This window comes from Nematolebias whitei, chromosome 5 (assembly GCF_014905685.2).
Source record: "Nematolebias whitei isolate Nwh7 chromosome 5, NemWhi1, whole genome shotgun sequence".
NCBI lineage: Eukaryota > Metazoa > Chordata > Actinopteri > Cyprinodontiformes > Rivulidae > Nematolebias > Nematolebias whitei.
Genome location: NC_056502.1, coordinates 26252768 through 26275808, shown reverse-complemented (window position 1 = coordinate 26275808; position 23041 = coordinate 26252768). Strand labels below are relative to the sequence as shown.

Below are 23041 nucleotides of genomic sequence, written 5' to 3'. Positions count from 1 at the left end.
AAGTGCTGCGCTGACAGAAGCCTTGTGACGATGACCTGGACATCAGCCCCTCCTCTCACCGTGTTCATTTAGATTGATGGATGAATTCAGACTTTCCTCTCTCTAAAAGGTACGATGGAGCTTTAGGGCCACGCTAAGAAAAATAAATAAAAGCCATAAAATTACAAGACTTTTTTTTTTTTTTTTTTTTGCAGCTCTCATGTTTTTTTGTTTGTTTTTTTTCCCACGAGTCATATTTACGACGGGACCTGTCAATCAATCAAGTAGGCGTGTCAGAAAATGACCAATCCGAAGCTAAATGAGTCGTAATATTGTCTGAACTCCGACACATAAAGCAAAGTTTACTGCATTTTAACTGTGATAAAATGAAGAATGTTGAGCATCTTGTTAAGTTATACTTTGGTATCAGTTTTACAATAAGAAGATACTTAATCTGTGAGTACATCAACATCAGATTATCAGTATCAGGACTTTGAACCTGCTTACAGTAAGCAAAGCAGTAAGGGGGGGGGGGAGGGGTGCCAAAGGTACCATCTTAGCACCAACATAACTGGTTTGTTCCACTTTTGAGTAAGCTGTTTGGGGGAAGAATCAATTTTGTGTTGTGTGTTTCATTGACTGATGAAGACTTCTGGATGGAAGGTGAAACGTTTCAGAAAAAAAAAAAAACTGTCCAGATGACCTGACTGAAAATTGTTGGATTGTATACCTGGATTATTGAGCATGGACTGTTTTGCTTACAGTAAGGTGGTGCGCTCTGATGGGCTGCAGCGCAGCTCTCTGCAGGTAAGGAGCATTTAGCTTCGGATTGGTCATTTGCTGACACACCTACTGGATTGACTGACAGGTCGTGTCGTGGATCTGACTCATGAGAAGAAAAAACAAGAGAGCTGAAAAAAAAAAGTCTTGTAAAACTTTATTGTCATAATATTAAGACTTTATTCTCATAATTTTATGGCTTTTAATTTTTTTTGTCCTAGCGTGGCCCTAAAGCTCCGTCATAAAAAAGGAGTTATGTAGCAGGTTGAGGGCAAAGCAAAAATAAAAGATGTTCGCAAGATCAATGCACACCAAAACATTTTTGTTGGGGGATATTTCTGTTTAAATCTACAACCAAAGCTTTTCTTTCAGGTTTTTTTTTTTTTCAGCTTCACAAAAACTCATGAAATCAGTTTTGTTTTGTTTTTATTGTAAATTAAAAAAAGAGATTTTTATATATGCCAGTAAGGATCTATCAGTAAGCTCAAAATAAAATGAGTAACAGCTGTGTTTACAGTTAAAAAGTAAATTAGCATCTGGCACAGGAATCAAAGGCATTTGATTAAGCAGGCTGGTGACCGTGCATGCAGCCAGCAAAGCAGGGATGGTGTGAGACACTGGATAAATGTGCCTGGTGCACACTAACTGAGTCATTAGTTAAAATCCGTTTTAGTGACAGACATAAACGTTTTTAAAAGACTGAGACCAAAACTAAATGGACAGACATACAGTATCAGAACCAGGTTCATATAAACCTCCTGCGTCCTCTTGCCGTGTGCAAAACAAACCTTCAAGCTGTTTGGTCCGAGAAAAGATGGGCAACTATTAGCTGTTCATTGGGGTAAGTAGTTTAGTAGCCATTACACAAGGCAAATCCCCCATCTTAAAAGGTTTATGCTCAGGCCTCCGAGACAAGAAAACAGCTCTGGGTTTATACGAGGTCATAAAGGACCATAATGATACTGGGGAAATTGGTTTCTGTGGAGGGGGTGGTGGTTGGAGGAAAGAGGGAGAGAAAAGGTAGGAAGGGTTTAGAACACAAATTTTTTTTTAAAAAGGACAAAAAAATGCACAGAAAATAATAAAAATAGGAAGTAAGAAGTGAAATATGACGAAGGGTGAAAAGTGACAGTGTGTAGAAGATTTGGTGGTCTGATCAGCTGTGCTTCATTAGAATGAAGCTTGCAGAGCAAACTGATAGACTCGCACAGTTAGTGCAAACTCAATCTGTTGTTTATTAGAAACCCAGCTGGAGGGATGACAACCCGACTGGACTCTCTCTTACTGTAAACTCTCTGTGACCTTCATTAAAGTGAGGCGTGCAGCCGTTCACTAACAGTTTAAATGGAGAACCTAATCAGTGCCATGTGAGTCTGACAGACTGGGAGGACCACTTTGACAACCAGCACCAACAATGGACCTGACGGCAGCTCAATGAGACGAGTTTAAACAAAGCAACTAGTACTATAAAGGAATATTTTATCTATTAATACATTGCATGCTTTTATTTCCATTCACAGTGACTGAATCCAAAGATACAAAATGTCTGAATGATGTTTAAATAAACTCTAACCCTATGAACAACAAAAAAGGTTGAATCATGTCATCTGGACTTCGTTTTTTTTTGTTAAAAAGAAACGTTTCGCCCCTCATCCAAGGGGCTTCGTCAGTCTGAGGCCTAGCCATCTGGTATTACCCAGAAGCCACCCTGACTCTTGTGTTGACTCTTGACATGATTCAACCTTTTTTGTTGTTATATACCTGGATGACTGAGAAAACAAACTTTGTGTTTCTAACCCTATGAGATGCATCAGCTCTGTAACAGCTGTCACCCCTGTGTTCTGTTAACTGGCAAAACCAGCCACTAGACATAGCAAGACAGGTGAGGGTTGTGTACAACATACCGGAATGGTCAAGGCCCAGGTTAACAACGACCGCCACTAGTCTTGTTGTCAAACAGGGTGCCGACGGAAACTGTGCTTCTGTTACTCAAAGCCCAAAAGGAGGGATACATGTCAGGAGACAGTAGAGGAAAGTCAAGAATGTAGGACTGAGGGCAGCAACTCTAAATGTGGGGTCAACGACAAGCAAAGGTAGTGAGCTGGCTGACATGATGCAAAGAAGGAAGGTAGATGTTTTATGTATCCAAGTGGAAGGGCAGCAAGGCTCGCAGCATCGGAGCAGGGTTTAAACAGTTGGATATGATGTAGAGGAGAAAAAGAACTTCTGGAAGGATCTAGATGGGTGATAGAGAGTTTGTTTGGGGGGGTTGTGGGGCATAACTGATGGCTTGATTAAATTGTGTTAACTGCCTTAAATGTTATCCTTTGTAGCCAATCTATCATTAGTTTATTTATGAGAGCTTTTTGCCTGTGCAGGTAAATTATTTTCTGTTTTACTGTATTTGATTATTCCTACACCTCAACCAATATATGTTTTTTGCACTGTCAGCTCCAGGCACTGCCCATGACTTAATTAGCAATTTGTGTAATTAATCCCCTTTTACCTTAGTTTTTGGGGCTGGTTGTTACAGATGGACAACTGGATCATCAGCCGCGCACATCTGCTGACCGGTAATAACTATTCTAACTATAATATTATAAAACTTATAATAATCCACTGACTCTTGTTAATAAACAAGAAATCTTATATCTTCCTTAATAAACAAGAAATCTTATATCTTCCTTTCTTTGAAATAAGTTTTATAAACTATCATGTTCTAGAATGTGTTCTAGAATTGCGCTGCTCAAGGTGGCTGCATGTTGGAGCAGCTCTGTTACTTTCATTCTGAGATTTTGCTTTTGGAAACTTTAATTCCTCTTTTTCTGGATGTAAATCACATTTTTTGGATGATTGTTTCCTCTGGTATCGGATGCTGTGCACCTGGAAGGATTTTTACTGAAACGTTTTTGGTTTTGGACATTTGTTATGATGCATAACCATGGCAACAATGAAGTTTTTCTACAACCAACAGCAGCTTATTAACATCTCAAAAGCTCAAATAATATCTCAACTACAGCCCCAAATCTCAAATGAGTTGAAAGGATGTTCTGTGGACGCATTCTCATCTACCTGCCAGCTGTGCTCGAGTGCCTGACCACTGAGATCCTGGAATTGGCGGAAGGCACGGCTCGTGGCAGCGGAAGGACAGGGTCGTCCCTCTGCACCTACAGTTGGCTGTCCGCAGTGACGGGGAGCTTCGCAGACTGTTGGGAGGTGTGGCCATTGCTCTGGGAGGAGTTCTGCACAGCATTCGGGCGGTCCTACAGCCTGGGGGAACCGAGAGGCCAACCGAGTCTGGGTGGATGGATCGGACAGCATCGGCAGCCAGTTTCTTAGGATCCATTGTGGGATGGACCTTAACAAAAGATCCTTCCTGTCTACAGCCATCAGCATCTATAACATCTCTTAATGAAATGAGGATAATGAGTTACAACAACAAATAATTTCCCATTGGGATTAATAAAGTATTTTTGAATTTGAATTTGAATTGAATGTTAAACTGATTTGTTCACAAAAGCAGTAAAAGCTTAAATGAAAAAAAATCTGTTTTTTGGGGGGGGTTGGGCCTCTAATTACAGTTAATTGGTCGGTTTGGAGCTGGGCTCGGAAAAAATGATACGGGTTCGGGTCAGATTTTTTAGGCCCGAATGCAACTCTATAGCTGCCCCACAGCTGGTAGGATGTTAGAAATTCAGCTGCCAAGAAAAAGACAGAGGAGATATACAGATGAAGTTAGAGAGGACATGGAGGGAGTTGGAGTGAGGACAGAGGACATGGAGGGAGATGGAGGATGATGACTTGCTGTAGAGATCCCTGAAGAGGGAACAGCTGAAAGAAGACTGTCGGGGAATGTTTGGTCAGAGGTTATGGATGTTTTTAATAAAAACATTCTTCCCTTCTGCCTTGAGAACAAAAAGACCAAAACTATCCGAAACCATCTCCCACGACAATATTTTCTTTGCCCATGAACCATATGTTTGGGTATACAGAGGGTGCTGTGTAAGAAGGCTGCAGCTGGCTTCAAGGACACTTTCTGAATTCTGGGAACTGGGCTAAGCTGAAAAAAGTAAGAAAGACAGCAGATAACTCAGTTTGTAGCATTTTTTCTGTGACTGGTTTTTATGCATATACATCTACAAACCGGATTCCAAAAAAGTTGGGACACTAAACAAATTGTGAATAAAAACTGAATGCAATGATGTGGAGATGGGAAATGTCAATATTTTATTTGTAATATAACATAGATGACAGATCAAAAGTTTAATCTGAGTAAATGTAACATTTTAAAGGAAAAATATGTTGATTCAAAATTTCACAGTGTCAACAAATCCCCAGAAAGTTGGGACAAGTCGCAATAAGTGGCTAGAAAAAGGAAATTGAGCATATAACAAACAGTTGGAAGACCAATTAACACTAATTAGGTCAATTGACAACAAGATTGGGTATAAAAAGAGCTTGTCAGAGTGTCAGTGTCTCTCAGAAGCCAAGATGGTAAGAGGATCACCAATTCCACCATTGTTGCACAGAAAGATAGTGCAGCAATACCAGAATGGTGTTACCCAGCGTAAAAAAGCAAAGACTTTTAAGTTATCATCATCTACCGTGCATACCATCATCAAAAGATTCAGAGAATCTGGAACAATTGCTGTGCTTAAGGGTCAAGGCCGTAAAACTCTACTGGATGCTCTTGATCTCCGGGCCCTTAAACGTCACTGCACCTCAAACAGGAATGCCACTGTCAAGGAAATAACAGAATGGGCTCAGGAATACTTCCAGAAAGCATTGTCAGTGAACACAATCCACCGTGCCATCTGCCGTTGCCAGCTGAAACTCTACAGTGCAAAGAGGAAGCAAGCTCCACAAGCTCAGACGTTTGCACTGGGCCAGGGGTCATTTAAAATGGAGTGTGGCAAAATGGAAGACTGTTCTGTGGTCAGATGAGTCACCATTTCAAGTTCTTTATGGAACACTGGGACGCCATGTCATCCGGACCAGAGAGGACAAGGATAGCCTAAGTTGTTATCAACGCTCTGTTCAGAAGCCTGCATCACTGATGGTATGGGGTTGCATGAGCGCTTGTGGCATGGGCAGCTTGTATGTCTGGAAAGGCACCATTAATGCAGAGAACTATGTTCAGGTTCTAGAACAACATATGCTCCCATCTAGACATCATCTCTTTCAGGGAAGACCCTGCATTTTTCAACACAATAATGCCAGACCACATTCTGCAACAATCACAACATCATGGCTACGTAGGAGAAGGATCCGGGTACTGAAATGGCCAGCCTGCAGTCCAGATCTTTCACCTATAGAGAACATTTGATGCATCATAAAGAGGAAGGTGCGACAAAGAAGGCCCAAGACGATTGAACAGTTAGAGGCCTGTATTAGACATGAATGGGAGAGCATTCATATTTCTAAATTTGAGAAACTGGTCTCCTCTGTCCCCAGACGTCTGTTGAGTGTTGTAAGAAGAAGGGGGGATGTCACACAGTGGTAAAAATGGACTTGTCCCAACTTTTTGGGGATTTGTTGATGCCATGAAATTTGGAAACAACAGATTTTTCCCTTAAAATGATACATTCTCTCAGTTTAAACTTTTGATCTGTGATTTGTGTTCTATTCTGAATAAGATATTAGATGTTGGCACCTCCACATCATTGCATTCAGTTTTTATTCATAATTTGTTTAGTGTCCCGACTTTTTTGGAATCCGGTTTGTATGTATGTGATATATGTATATTTGTGTAAACTCTTCTGAAATCTGACATTGAGTTTAATTCAATTCAGTTTATTTATATAGCACCAAGTCACAACAGAAGTCATCTCAGGGCACTGAACAGAATCATTCATATGAAAAATAAAGTTAACAGCAACATTTATATATAAAATCTTAAGTCTTAAGTCCAGTCTTAAAACTGGACAATGTGTCAGCCTTACAGACAGAAACTGGAAGTTGGTTCCACAAGAGAGGAGCCTGATAACTGAAAGATCTTCCTCCCATTCTGCTTTTGGAAACTCTAGGGACCACGAGTAAACATGCAGTCTGAAAGCAAAGTTCTCTGTTAGGAAAATATGGAACAATAAGATCTTGAAAATAAGATGGAGCTAGGTTGTTGAGAGATTTGTAGGTTAGAAGTAGGATTTTGAATTCAATTCTGGACTTGACTTGGAGCCAACAAAGATGTTCTGTTAAATAGAAGGCACACACCATTGGATTAAATGGAAAAAAAACACAGAGGTGAAACGCACAGCCTTTTCCACACCAACATGACTTATTCATTCGTTGATTGAGGCCTTTCTGCTAACATTTTTGTGTGTGAATGTAAATGGGGGAGTGGTGGCGCAAAGGTTAGAGAAGGTGGGCCTGTGATCGGAAGATCGTCGGTTCAAGCCCCGGTACCAACAACATAAAAAATGTGGGTGGGGTAGGTGAAGCACCCACACCTGCCCCCACCCTCATTCGCCCCACTCTGGGCCCATGAGCAAGGTCCTTAACCCCCATCTGCTCCATAAACAGGTCTCTCTTGAAAATGAGTTATCGTGGCTCAATGAGACTAACCTGGATAAATAAAGTCTAAATGAAAAATGAAAAAAATGTATGCGCTTGTGTTCGAAAATACCTTTAAGAGTCTCGTCCACCACCTCCACCACTCGGTCAATCTGTTGGACCTGAAATGCAGATAGGCACAAAGGAAAGGCTTTATTGATGCTGACAAAGGCAGTGTGCAGACAGACAACATGTAAACATACAGACAGACAGCATGTAAACATGCAGACAGACAGCACGTAAACATACAGACAACATGTAAACATGCAGACAGACAGCATGTAAACATGCAGACAGACGGTGTGTAAGAAGTAGGGAGACTAAAAAGTGCAAAACGCTACAATCACAGCAGCTCTCACCACTCAGGGTGAAGTCAGATGGATTTCCTAAATGTCATGGAGTGTGTGTGTGCATGTGAAAACACTGTCTGGTGTGTATCGAGCAGCGTGTGGAGATGGAAACTGGGCCTTACAGGGATAATTGAAGTGAAGTAGTGATGCATTAGTCAGTATCATACTTGCAGCAGACAAGTCAGAGTGATTTCAGGGAGAAGGTCTGATGGAAGAATCGAGCTAACGGCTAATTAGAAAACGACCCATAGAGGACCAATGTTCTGCCATCTTTAAAATAATTAATAACTAACTCCTAACAGAGCATTTTTGGGGCTTATTAGGGTCAGTTTTTTAATACGAATGTAAACTTCCCTCTGTCTACACATCTCAGGGTCTCTCAGGAAAGACTCAGAAACATAATTTATAACGGATTAACTTTACTTGTTTTAAAATGTGTTGGATTTAATTTGTATGTTGTTCAATGTCTTCCTTTGCCGTCTACCTTTTGAATAATTGCATTTGTATTCACATTTAAAATTGTCTTTGTTTTTTTGTTTTTAATGCAACGCTGACATAAATTGGTTTTAGTTTGGAATTATGCAGCTGGACAAGAACTCCCTGGAAGGAAGGTGATGTAAATCACCTGTTTTACAAAATAATTTTTTTTTAAAAATCCACTTTTAAAACCAGAACTGTCCCTTTAATGCTGCAGAACACAAAACAAAGTAAAAGGAGAATAATGTAGGTCTAAAATCTGTAAAGTGAACAGTTTACTTCTGTTGTTTTTGGACAGTTGTGAGGACTTAAAGCTCAACACACAATAAAAATAATAAACTCCACTTTGTGTAGTTTCAATACAATCAGCCTAATACAACGTTGCACTAATCTAAAAAGAAGGTAGAACATTTTAAAGTGATTTTGTCCACCTACCATTCCAGAATCACTTTGAAAAGAACAAAATAATAGTATAAGTATAAGTCTTATTATAATTTGCCTTGACATCATTTTCTCTTCATTCCTCACAGCATCCCTCCATCATCTGATTCTCTTGTTTCTCTGCACTCTGGCCCTTATTGTTGCCTCTCTGAGCCTCCAGGTCCATTACCCAACAAGCCTTTGGGTTTTTTCTATAAACACTCCTCACATGGATGCACACTGTGCTTCGCAGGCAGCAGCTGCATGCCTCTGACATGCTGATGTAAAACCTATTTCCTTGTAATGGCCAAGCAATCTGGATCCATTCAGAGCAGCAGCAGGTGTCCCTTCTTACAGTACAGAGTTGGTAATACCAACATTCTGCAAACTAATTCAGAGCAACTCTGGGTCGTGTTCATCGAAGTCAAAAAAAAAAAAAAACGTGTGCAGCAAACAAACCAACTTCCACAGATAAGAGGATAAAACACTCCATCAGGAAAAAGGACACTGGAATGGTGTTTTACACTTAATTTATGTAGTGTCTTTCAGAACTATTTTATAAAATATTAGGAGCCAAGAAGATTATTGACCAGTTGGACGACCTGCAACAAGCACACCCAGGCTGCCTCAGCAAGAAGCCTTTCAAATGAGAAATGACTGAAAACAAAGACTGTGAAGTTTTGGTGGTTGATAAAAGAACAGTTCAGAGCTGGAACTTCCTCACAACAACTTCCCTCTGAACCACAGCGAGCTTTGACTCAGACTGCAGCGTCTGACAGGGAAGCAGATATCTGCAAGGTGTTGATGACACCGAGGTCCAAACAACGACCTCAACACGTAAACTATTTGTCTCGTTGCAGCCGTGGTCTGATGAGGCAGCAGCGTCAGTGAGAGATGACAGCAGGCTCAACTACTCCTCCTGAAAACCCACCAGACTAGATTTAGACATGTGAATGGACTAAATTGTAAATGGACTGTACTTATAGAGCAACTTTCTATCTTATTGAGATACTCAAAGCTCTTTACACTACAATCTGTGTCCTCATTTACCCATTCATACAGCACTCTACTAGATCTCTACAAAGCTAATTGAACAAATCATTCTAAAGAGACTAATCAGAGCTTTATCACATTCAAACACCGATGGGACACACATCAGAGGCTATGAGGGGTTCAGTGTCTTGCCCAGGGACAATTCGGCATGTGACTGCTGGTGGAGTCAAACCCTCAACTCTTGCATTGGAGGACGACTGCTCTAACCACTCAGCCACAGCCGCCGAGGCACAACGGTTTTATGTGATGGTTTAAAGTGTAAATATCCCAAACGATTAACTATACTCCGTGTTCTATCACCCAGACGCTCCTGTTACAATAAAATGTACTTTTTTTTGCTTTCCATTTATTAAACTCTTACTTTACAGTTGGCTACTCTGAAAAAAAAAAGTATAATTTTAAGTAATTAGGCTTAGATTTGAAAACAAATCAGAATTTTCACTAAAATCATTCAAACTTTATCTTGAGGACACAAACCCAGAATGATCCTGTCTGCCTGCCTGCCTGCCTGTCTGTCTGTCTGCCTGCCTGCCTGCCTGCCTGTCTGTCTGTGTGTGCGTGCATGTGCGTGTGTGTAACAGTGCAGCCTGTGTACCTTACACAAAGTCTCTGATCATTCATTTCATCAGAGAAAACAACAACATGAGCACAAAGGCCAATTAAAGAGAATGGATTCAAAGAGAAAACCCTTTTTATGACAACATCTCTTATCGAGCCGTTAGTGGAATCAATAATCACAAACCCTGAACTTATTTGCATCTGATTTGGATAAGCCACCAACTGCCACGCTCATTATGGAGCTCCTACAGAAACACAAGCAGAGTGTGTGTCTCACACAGCACTCTGTGTGTTTTCTTGTATCAATGTGTAATCCAGGTCATTTGTGACAGCACAAACAAATGTGCGCCTCCCAGTTTTTATAGTTCAGCCCGAACACTGTCACAGACTTCATCTGATTATCTCACCGGATGTTTCGGTGGATCTGCAGGACTTTAGGTAAAGGAAGTGTAACAAACCATGCGTTTACTTGGACAGATTGGTCAACAATAGAGACAATATAAACTTGGCAGTATCCCATCTACAGCAAGTCATTTGTCCATGTGAGCGTCTTGTAAAACTTAGTTGACAATCTCCATGATCGTGGCACTGCTTGTAGGCCTCATATTTGTACTTTTCCTGCTGGAAGTGACCAGAGAGCCCTGTCTAAAGAGCCACGCCCTGTGTTGAGGTTTATAAATCAGTGTTTCCATGAACCACTATGATTAGTTCTTGTAAGATGGAAGAAATCCTTTTTGGTCCTGGCCCTACTCCGACTAGCCTTTAAGTTCAAGTTCAAGGTTCTTTATTGTCATTCATTGGTGGAAGGAAATTACATATCCAAGGTCCCAGTTACACCCAACAACAGCAAAAATATAAAGTTTAAAAAGAAACATTAAATAAAGATTTAAGATATATACGAAGATATATGATAAACACCAATAATGCAAAACAATATGGCGTCACAACATCAGCATGAACATTTAACTCAACAACAACAAACTCTGTTCCTCAAAGAGCTATATCTACAGCACATAAGATAATGAAAAGTGATTGTCTTTCAACAGAACCCTTCTTGAAAATATATGTAATGTTGCTTTCAGGTCTCTGCCTTGCTGCCAGCCTGGTTCATCGCTCACAGAAAATATTTAGATTAGTTTCTGTGATCTGACAGTTCTCTGTATTCACCTTTTCAGTGTTTCACCTAGGTCACTTGCCTTGGCAGGGTGCTCACCTCTTTTCTTGTGTGTGTGTGTGTGTGTGGGGGGGGGGGTCTAGCTATTTAGCTAGTGCATCCGTATTGCATGCAGCTAGCATAGCGCTACGTCAGTGCCGACATTTGTCTTAGGCAGTGCGCTCGGTTCTGTTGACAGGGAGAAGCGCCCTCCTTGCATAACGGTAAGGAAAACACTGCTTTTACACATATCAGGTCAGGACTAGTGGTGTTTAAGTATCACTCTGTTGTACAGGTCCTTCTCAAAAAAATAGCATATTGTGATAAAGGTCATTATTTTCCATAATGTAATGATAAAAATGAAACTTTCATATATTTCAGATTCATTGCACACCAACTGAAATATTTCACTTCTTGGTCTGCTGCCTTCATACATCTCCTCCTACATGTCTCTGCGTGAGTGCAGCTACGGAGTGCGCTCTCAGGACATTATTACCTGCAGTGCTCCCTCAGTGAGGACTGAACTAGGCAAAAGGGCCTTCTCCTACTCCGCTCCTGTTTCCTGGAATATCTTACAAAAAGATTTGAAGCTCTCGACCTTGACCTCTCTAAGTGGCTTTAAGAATCTGTTGGGACTCCTGGCGGGGTCCAATGCAGACATGTTCCTGTTTTTAGTTTTATACATTTGTCTTGGAATCTAGCTGTTTTTTTGTTTTGTTACCTTTTTCCTTTTAGCCATCCTATTTGTTAAAAAAAAAAAAAAAACTGTAGTATGAGTTTTTATAACTGCTTATTGTTGTTGCTGTTGTCCATTGTTGTCATCTTTCTTTGTTGAAATCAGGTCTCTCTTGTAAATGAGTCCTCGAGGCTCAATGGGATTTACCTGTATAAATAAAGGTTGATTGATTGATTTCAGGTCTTTAATTGTTTTAATACTGATGATTATGGCATACAGCTCATGAAAACCCAAAATGCCTGTCCCAAAAAATTAGCATATCATGAAAAGGTTCTCTAAACAAGCTATTAACCTAACCATCTGAATCAACGACGTAACTCTAAACACCTGCAAAAGATTCCTGAGGCTTTTAAAAACTCCCTGCCTTGTTCATTACTCAAAACTGCAATCATGGGTAAGACTGCCGACCTGACTGCTGTCCAGAAGGCCATCATTGACACCCTCAAGCAAGAGGGTCAGACACAGAAAGAAACTGCTGAACGAACAGGCTGTTCCCAGAGTGCTGTATCAAGGCACCTCAGTGGGAAGTCTGTGGGAAGGGAAAAGTGTGGCAGAAAACGCTGCACAACAAGAAGAGGTGACCGGATCCTGAGGAGGATTGTGGAGAAGGGCCGATTCCAGACCTTGGGGGACCTGCGGAAGCAGTGCACTGAGTCTGGAGTAGAAACATCCAGAGCCACCGTGCACAGGCGCGTGCAGGAAATGGGCTACAGGTACCGCATTCCCCAGGTCAAGCCACTTTTGAACAAGAGACTGCATCAGAAGCATCTCGCCTGGGACTGCTGCTGAGTGGTCCAAAGTTATGTTCTCTGATTACATTAAATTTTGCATTTCCTTTGGAAATCAAGGTCCCAGAGTCTGGAGGAAGAGAGGAGACACAGAATTCACATTGCTTGAGGTCCAGTGTCAAGTTTCCACAGTCACTGGGGTGTCATGTCATCTGCTGGTGTTGGTCCACTGTGTTTTATCAAGGGCAGGGTCAATGCAGCTAGCTATCAGGAGATTTTGGAGCACTTCATGCTTCCATCTGCTGAAAAGCTTTATGGAGATGAAGATTTCATTTTTTCAGCACGACCTGGCACCTGCTCACAGTGCCAAAACCACTGGTAAATGGTTTACTGACCATGGTATTACTGTGCTCAATTGGCCTGCCAACTCTCCTGACCTGAACCCCATAGAGAACCTGTGGGATATTGTGAAGAGAAAGTTGAGAGACGCAAGACCCAACACTCTGGATGAGCTTAAGGCCGCTATCGAAGCATCCTGGGCCTCCATAACAACTCAGCAGTGCCACAGGCTGACTGCCTCCATGCCACGCCGCATTGAAGCAGTCATTCATGCAAAAGGATTCCCGCCCAAGTATTGAGTGCATAACTGAACATGATTATTTGAAGGTTGGTGTTTTTTGTATTAAAAACACTTGTCTTTCATTGGTGGGATGAAATATGCTAATTTTTTGGGACAGGCATTTTGGGTTTTCATGAGCTGTATGCCATAATCATCAGTATTAAAACAATTAAAGACCTGAAATATTTCAGTTGGTGTGCAATGAATCTGAAATATATGAAAGTTTCATTTTTATCATTACATTATGGAAAATAATGACCTTTATCACAATATGCTAATTTTTTGAGAAGGACCTGTACATACTCTTAGATAAATATTTTACCAATTTAATTTTCATGTATGTGATTTGATGTGTTTCTGTTCAGTGCCCTGAGATAACTTCTGCTGTGACTTGGTGCTATATAAATAAACTTAATAGAATTGTAGAGTTTTAGAACACCACATTCGGGACTTCCTGCGAGAACATCACCTTTAGCTTCATTAACTTCTTTGTCCACCACCGACCTCTAGAGTCTGCACACACTCTCACCTTCTCTCATCACCCACTACAGAGGCCCGAGCATGTGTATTGTATATATACAGCAGTATATATCGTACAAAAGCTTACATGGTACCAAAAATCTTGATGTAGTTCGGTACCCGAACATGCAGAATAAAGACATACCCCAATGATGCTGATACTTCTGAGGTAGTCCATCCGGGGCTGAGCTTGAGGAACACAACCTGCTACCACCACCTTCTTCTGCTGCTCCTGAGCTTTTCTGCAGAAGAAATTAGACCAAAATCATAAATGAGAATATCATTAACTCTGACAGTCTGTCTACTTTAGCTTTTTATTAAATACAAATGAAAAAAAAATACTTTGCAAGAAATACTGTTAGTTCAACATATTTCATTCATTCAGTCAACCTTTATTTAGACAGGTAAATCCCATTGAGCCTCGAGGACTCATTTACAAGAGAGACCTGATTTCAACAAAGAAAGATGACAACAATGGACAACAACGACAACAATAGACAGTTATAAAAAGGCATACAGATTTATTTTTTGTTTTTGTTTACAAATAAGATGACCAAAAAAGTAACAAAAACAGCTAGATAAGGCAAATGTAGAAAACTAAAAACAGGAACAAGTCTGCACTGGTCCTTGCCAGGAGTCCATTAGATGTCCAACATTAGATGTTGCTCAAGGACCTGCTTTCAATAACAGTGATTATGTTGTTCTAAACTATTAATTCATAAAATATAAAGTATTTATTGATAAGTATTAACGTCTTAGTATGTTTGGGTAATAATATGGTGTTTAAAGGTATATATGTGCATACTCATCCACACATACACACAATTAGTAACTTTCTGCTTCCAGCAGCAGATAAAAACCACCAGAAAATGACGTACAGCACTGAGTCACAAATGTTGAGTGTTCAATTTTGAAACACAAACTATAAAAACACTACAACTGAAAAAAAAACAAAAAAAAAAAACGCTACAATCTAATCCAACTGTGATTTTGTCACAAAGTGACAATGGGACTGTACAACACAGGCGAAAAACGACTTCAAGCCTGTTAACAGATTGACGGAGACTAAAAGTAGTGAACAGTTTGTCAAACCAGATATTAGAATGATGAAGTGTCATCCATCTTATTTGTTCTTATTGAAATGATATGTGGTGTAAACAGTCAGAGTAGGAAACCATAAGGGAAAATGTGTGTGCATGTGATCTGTGCACGTCTCCATGTCACCTCCAGTTAGTGGCAGTGAGACGTGAGACACGAGGTCTGTCTGACAACAGATTCTGGAGGAGCTGCCCAGACTCTGCCATAAATCTTTAATAATAAAGCCTTCTGACAGCTGGGGGAGGGGGCGGGGGGCGAGGAGCATCCATGGAGCTGGATGCAAACTGTCAGATGTGTTTTAATTCACCGTTTGTATTCTTCAACAAAACAAAGAGGTAGAGATGTAGAGATGGGGGGGCTCAATTCAAAGCCAGCCTACTCTGCTCTGTCACATGAATGGAAAGCAGAGGAACACATGACAGCTGAAGTGAAGCCAGGAATAAACGTGTCTGTTTGCTCCAGTCGTGGTTATTTTAGAATCAAAAAACGAACTAATGTTCAAATTTGTGTTTTCACAACGGAGGACAAGCTCAAAATTGTTGACACTCCATGTGATGGGTCTTCGGGTTTTTCTAGAAACCTCTGAACATGTTACAGGAGAGCTGACCAGTAGAACACAGACCTGCACAATGATCTAAAAGCATGGGATTACAGTTTCCAGAAATGAGTAAATAAATAAAAATGAGAAACTGGACTTGTGAAATGTTGGTGAAGATCCAACAAAGTGAAGTCAGGTCCTCTGGACGGTTTCTTTGTGTTGAATCGTTTCCAGGAACCATCTTGTCACCATCAAACTGGTTGGCCCACTATGTGAGTAATGTAATGGGACTGAGTTTGTTGTGGCTCCTCGAACTGATCAAATGTTTTGGATGAAAAACAAAACATTTCAACACAAAGAAACCGTCTAGAGGGCCTGACTTAACTTTGTTGGATTTTTTTACCTGGATTATTGAGCATGAACTTTGATGTCGGTGAAGATGTTTGGCTTTACTTTGGGGGACGTTTCTCATTTTAAACTGCAGAGTGGAGAGCAGGAGATGTTTTGTTCAGCAGACTACATTAACAAGCAGATGAATGTCCCTCAGGACTGGACATCCATGGGAGTTAGGCTTGGAGGGAAATGCTCGGGTGTCAAGCTTAAGAAGCTTTATGTCCAGTCAGTAACTGGCCATGTGTAATCTGAGTGATGTACAGCTGTTTTCAGGCAGAATCAAAATGGTACTTTGATTTGGGGCGTCTGATTCTTCTTCTTCAGAAACTTTTTTTCTTTAAATTTAGATCTCAGAGTGGAGGTTTGGCAAAACTTGTGACCTGAATTCAGAGGTGTTTGCACATGCACACTACAGCTGCAGTCAGTCGTTCTTCAGCCACGCACAGCTCAACAGTGATCAGCACCGATGGTGGATAGCAGAGTGCTGTCGGTGCTGCTCACTATTTATCAGAACTTCATTCAAACGTTTGTTTATTCGTGTTTTTGGATATTAATGTTCTCCGATGCACGTGTTTGAAATACAGAAATCACAGCACCACCTAACGGCTACTCACTGGAATTATAGCAGGTTTCAAGTCTAAACAGAGTGATAGCAGCGGGACATTGTTATCGAGTGAAGTTTTTATGCTCAACATCAGGAAATCTAGTTTGCAGGAGATCATTTATGTGTAAACTAGAATTGAAGCTTGGAGCTCCATGCATTGTTTACATGTGGAAAACCTTCCAGAAGTTAGTCTCACTGATTAATGGTTTTCTTAAGGCTACACAGCTGTTCAGTCCCAATTCCTTGAGTTCCCTTCACATTGTGCGTGTGGACATGCTCTTACTGTCACTATTAAACACAGCCCTGAGTTCTACTGTTGTTTTCCTTCAATTTGATTTCACCAAACATTTAAGTGATCTCCGATCACGATCATTCAGGATTTTTTTCAGGCCACATTTCTTCCTCGAAGACGATGGGTCCCCACTATCCTTCCAGTTTTTAATAATGCGTTGGACAGTTCTTAACCTAATTTTTGTAGTTTCTACAATCTCCTTAGATGTTTTCGTTGCTTGATGCCAATGATTTGACCCTTCTCAAACAGACTGACATCTTTTCCACGACCACGCGATGTGACTTTCCACATGGTTGTTTAAGAAATGAGAAACAACTCATTGCACCAGTTGGGGTTAAATAACTTGTTGCCAGCTGAAAGATAATCGCCCATGCAGTAATTATCCAATAGGAGGCTCATACATATATTTATTGTACAGTACTTTAAAAATGTACTTGGGTACTCACCAGTGAAGATACTACAAATTGAAAGATTAGTTCAGCTTCAGGATTATTTGTGGCTTTCCTGCCAGTTCTGTGATCTTATAGATAGATCATTACTTCTGACTTTGCGTTGCAAAACTATTTTTACCACATCAGTTTCTCCACTAGTGTTTGCTCCCTCCATTGCTGTTCTATGAAATTTGGCAGAAAGCAGTGGCTGGAAGCACTATTGGCTTCTGGGCCGTGTAGTTCTTTTGACTTGTGTTACAGTGAAGGCTTATTGAAAGAAAACTACAAAATGGTGGTACCTGTCCAAAGGTTTTTTTTTTTTTTTTTTTTTTTTTGTCATATTGGTTGGTTCCCGCTCCTGTCCGTTCCCTTTATCTTTTTATCCCATACCGTCCCAATCACGTAATATTAAAGTTAACAGTTGTGTGTCGTGTACAACCTTATGTTGAAAACCCGCGAAAGAGTGAGTCCGCGAATGTCGAACCACGAAGTATCGAGGGACTACTGTATTTATTAAATTATATAAAGGTCAAGATTATTAAACAACCTTGAACTAGGCTTGGATTGCTGCTAACGTATCTGTTAAAACTTCACGTTTTCCCCATAATAGTGTTGAGAAAATAAACCCACTTCAGTAGTACTGCACACACACACACAGACAGACCACGGCGGCAGCATGACTGACACTGCTCCGTGCCCAGTACATCCAGCGTGTCACTAATTTGTGTCTCGCTGCCGGCTCAGACACACAGAGCCACTGTCGCTGCCCAAGTGGGAACGGACCAATCACACTGCTCAGACTTCCTGGGTGGGATGAGATGAAATGGGATGCAGTTGCCGTGGTGATATTTTGAGTCTAACAGAGCACTTGCTGCCAGTGACCCAGAGCGGCGCAGATGCCCCCAGATTAAAGGGTGGGGGGGATTGTGTGTGTGGCCTGGACACAGCTCTCTGTCTGACTTGCTCTGGCTCCTCTGAGGCATTTCATGTGAACGTCTCTGCTGCTGCTCCTCAACGCCTTGAGACAGCCGATTAAAGCAGTGTCCGAACCAACACATGCCTTCGAGGAGTCCCGGATGATGACGGCAATAGTGTCTGAAGGTTTCTGCACAGATGTGTGACCTGCGTGCTCCGTACGGTAGGAGGTGCCGTGCTGTACATGTGGGTTTTTAACAGCTCAGTGAATGCAATGAAGAAGTCCAATTGGACCGGACTAAACGTCTAAATAAATTGATCAGGTTGACTTGGAGATCGTCGTGTGAGGAAGATGACAATACTTGACTGTAGGCCTCAGAGCACATGACCTACATAAGAGCCTCTCCATCGTTCTCACAACATGATGTGACGTGAACGAGCGCGCTCCTTCAAGGACTGGGCATCCGTCCACAGTAGCTGAAACCATCAGCTCTCACAGATGTCCCAGGTGTTTATATCAGCTTTATGAAACTGGATTTTATTTTCAAATGTAGTCTTTGAATCCTCATGTCAATTAAAGACAGAACGTTTTGTTCACAAATTACTTTGATTTCTCTTATGAACGAGTACACATTATGTTTATAGCTGTGAAAGTGTATATTCTGGTTTGTCCTGAAAAGCTACCAGCTGTATTCATGCATGTGCGCACGCAGTATGTGTCTTCTCATTGACACCCCCACTTCGGTGTCCTCAGCCCTCCACAGATGAGGCTTCAGCTTCATAGCAGGGGACAGGATGAGCTCATAGCATAGAGAGAGGAGCAGAGCCATATGCTCCTCAACTGATATGTCGCCTAAAGGACGAGGTCGTAACGATCAGGGCAGTGAGGAACTTCTACTTAATATCTTAAACTGATTTTAAACTATTTTGTCCACCCAAATCAGTTGTTACTGGTGTCCTATTTTATGCACGTCCTTCTAGTCTTTCGTGTTTGGCTTGTCCTTGATTCTTTGTCTCCTTCATCCACTCATGCACTTTCTGCTCGGTTTGACAGCGAGCCAGCTACTGAGCGCCCCCCTGACCTCTCTGCATTAGCATAAGCAGCAAGGGGCGAGGTTAAGTACTCATCAAGCCTCGGTAATTTACACGTGAGCCCATGTGTACACGATTGTGTGCGAGTCACTGAGAATGAGCGAATGTTTTAAACTGCTCCTTCACGTCGTCCACTTCAATAAATTCCTGCTAAATCGATAAGGCAGTGTTGCATTTGGTCACTGAGGCGTACCGTTGGCTGATGTCTGATATTCTGAGGGATTTACAGCGCACGTTCATCCGTTTAATGATTTATTCATTGTTCCATTTTTATGTTCCCGTGTGTTTTGTTTTAGCAGCAGCTGAAAAGTCATCTGTGCTGAGTGGCAGCACAAACAGAATGAATGTGGAGAAACTCTTTGTTTCCCCTGCGTGTATTACTGTACACACGGCCAGAGTTTAACTAAACCGCTGTCAAAATGCAAACAGCAAAACAAAACTGAGGCTAACGCTGAGGTGGAGGGCTCTGAATGTAGACAAACAGTTTTCAATGTCTCAGGAAAAACAGGTGGCTGACAAGAAGCTGTCAAAAATTACCTTTATGAGACTGGCTGCAGGTGAGAGTCCAACAGGGAAACAGTTCATAATAAAGGCAGACATGACAGATGAACGAGCAAACTGACCAATTACATACGAACCTTTGTCAAAACAAATTACATTGAGTTATAAAGAGTCATTCAGAGGCCAGTCCTCTTTGGTTCAGGAGTAAAGACCTGGTGTCCAACAACCATCTCACTGCAGTGTAATCATATCATTATCATGTTCATATAAATTAAGGTACAATACACCGAACAACGAGAAGCTTCCACTGTGGTAACCCTCCAAATGTTATTTTACTCAATGATAACTTTACAAAAACACAATCTGAACATCTAACAAATCAAGTCCTCTGGATGGATTAAAAAATTTAAATTAAAAATTTTTGAAAAAATTCGTCTTTTGTCCAAAAAGACTTCGTCAGTATGTATTCATCAGTATTACAAGTATTACATCGTCAGTATTGCAGTGCTGTTATTGCGAGTATCACTCAGTCCTCTGTGAATAGCAAGCGACCATCAGGGCACAACCAATTGTAAGGCTAATGGTCCTCCTAGTTCTGAATGTTAACAGCAACCTGGTTGATCCATTATGAGAATGTGCTATTTATAATAGGATACTTCCGATCCGATTCCCGATACCTAAAACTAAATATCGACCGATACCGATCCAGCGACCGATACCGATCCAGTTCCGATATGATCATCATCATTGATTTTATATGAGGACTCTGCACTTACAAAAAAAATAGAACAGAACATATTTTCTTGTTGTTTTTCTTTCAGCTGCTCCCTTTGCAGGAGTTGCCACAACGAACAAACTTACACCAAAGATTTAGCAATAATTTTTTTTATCCTGATGCATGCTCAATAATCCAGGTAGAAAAATCCAACAAAGTTCAATCTGGTCCTCTGGACATTCAAAAAAACAAAAAACAAAACAAAGCAAAAAAATACAGAAACGTTTCGTCTCTCATCCAAGAGACTTCCTCAGTCTGAGGTGCTGTATTCAGCTCAGTCTCTTAAATAGCACCTTCTCAGAGTGGATCAACCAGTTTTGCTGCTGACAACCAAAATCAGCTGATCACATGCTCAAGAAGGACCATCAGCCTAACAATGGATCATTAGCACACTGATGTCTGTGTACTGTTCACAGAGGGTTGAGTGATACTAGCAATCACAGCATTGTAAGAGGGGGACAGTTGAACACGGAGGCCTCCACCCCTGTTTAATGATGGACAATTTATTTTCACAAAGATGGCCTCCTTTACTCCTCTCTCAAACCATCGTTCCTCCCTATCCAGGATGTGCACATCTTCATCCCTGAAAGAGTGACCGCTGGCCTGGAGATGAGTGTAGACCGCAGAGTCCTGGCCTGATGATGTTGATCTTCTGTGCTGGGCCATCCTTTTGGCCAGTGGCTGTTTAGTTTCCCCGATGTAAGACTGATCACAGCCCTCCTGACACTGAACAGCATACACAATATTACTCTGTTTGTGCTGGGGGACTGGATCTTTGGGATGAACCAGTCTTTGCCGTAATGTATTTTAGGGTTTAAAAGCCACTGGGACATTATATTTAGAAAATAAACGTCTCAGTTTCTCTGATACTCCCTCAACATATGGAATGACCACTGGTCTGGGTTCCTCCTTTTCACCTGATGGCTGACTGGAGTCCTGTTTGGGTTAGGATATCCACATCCACACTACTTTTTTGGAATTGTTTTTTTTTGTTTTGTTTTGGGTTTTTTTTTAGGACGGATGCCTTTCATGATTCAACCTGGACTCAAACCTGCAACCTCAGGATAATGAGACGGCAGCACTGACCACTGAGCGACCACAGACTCTAGGTGCAATATATTTTATAGGTTCATTTTACAATGACACAGAGCTTGGATTTTTTTCTGGTTCATTTGTTGTGACTCAACATTATCATTATTCAACATTGATTATTAAGTAAAATAGATGGGGGTTTATTGAAGAGGATTGTGGTTAGTCAAAAAACGGTGTCAGGACGCAATAAACCCCCCATCTTTGTTGTCATTCAGAGACTCTGTGTTTTTACTTAGTGATCAATGTTGAATAACGATAATGTTGAGCCACAAAAGATTCAAGAGTTTCTCTTTGTACAAAACAGAACTTAATACCTCATTCAGATGATATCTATTTTTTTTTCATTCATTCAACCTTTATTTATACAGGCTAGTCTCTATGAGCCACAGGGACTCATTTGCAAGAGAGACCTGTTCCAGACAGTACATCTAAAGTACAGACAACAAAACAGTAGACAATGACAACAATAACCTACAGTAAAACTGCAGTTAAAATAAGAGCAGTGTATAAAACAATAAATCAGGGTGCTATCAAACAGGGTGAAATACTAAAAACAAGAACATACAGTATTTGCTTTGATTTTTCTATTGACATTATCAAATGTTTGAAACTCCTTAAAGAAATCAAGAAGGGCAACTTCAGTACCTGTTGCAAGGTGTTAAATAAGACTAACATTTTTCAGAAAGCAAACTTTATGGTCCCAATGTTGTTTCCATGGTGACAAACTATTAATATAAAACCATGAGATATAAATGTATGAACTGATATTCTTTCAGCTGCCCCCTCTGCAGGAGTTCACATTGAGCGAACAAACTGGGCTCAAACCTTCAGTCTTAGGATGACAAGACAGCAGTTCTGACCACCGAGCTACTACAGCCCTAAAGGTAAAGGTTTGAAACAAACTTCATAAAAGTATCCAGCAACACAGTTTATTTTTGCTCCTTTTAAGGTCTAAACAAACGAAAAGTCTCAAGTTTGCACCTGAGGAACCATGAATGAAACCTTGTGAAAATGCTTTTCTATCCACTTGCAGAGAAAGTCACCTCAAAATGTACAAAACTGTAGAGCAAATTATTATTTTTTTAATGCTCACTAGAGCCTGACCGATAGGGCCAATATTTTAGGCCAATATAGAGATTTGGGGACATAACGGTCTCTGTAATAATTGTCTCATTATGAGCCAATATAAACACTTCTAATTTTCACCCCTAAATGCTGGGAACAAGCTGTGTCCTTACTTTCACAAGGCATAACTGTACAATGTATCCAGCATAGGATGCACACGGCATAGTGTCAAGACACGGCCCTTCACTTTAACTTTCACTTTCAGCACAGCCAAATCAGGGAGCAATACTGTGTAGCAAATTTTGTTGAACAGAGCATGGT

The 23041-nt window shown here is 40.9% G+C and overlaps 1 protein-coding gene across 1 annotated transcript in view; it reads right to left on the bottom strand.

Moving 5' to 3' along the window:
- Positions 1–23041, bottom strand: part of cdkal1 (CDK5 regulatory subunit associated protein 1-like 1) — a 295222-nt gene that overhangs the window by 199571 nt on the left and 72610 nt on the right. The window contains exons 5-6 of the mRNA XM_037676399.1: positions 14070–14166; positions 7385–7433 (exon numbers count right to left, since the gene is read on the bottom strand). Coding sequence (XP_037532327.1) covers positions 7385–7433; positions 14070–14166 — 146 coding nt within the window. The remainder of the gene's footprint in view (positions 1–7384; positions 7434–14069; positions 14167–23041) is intronic.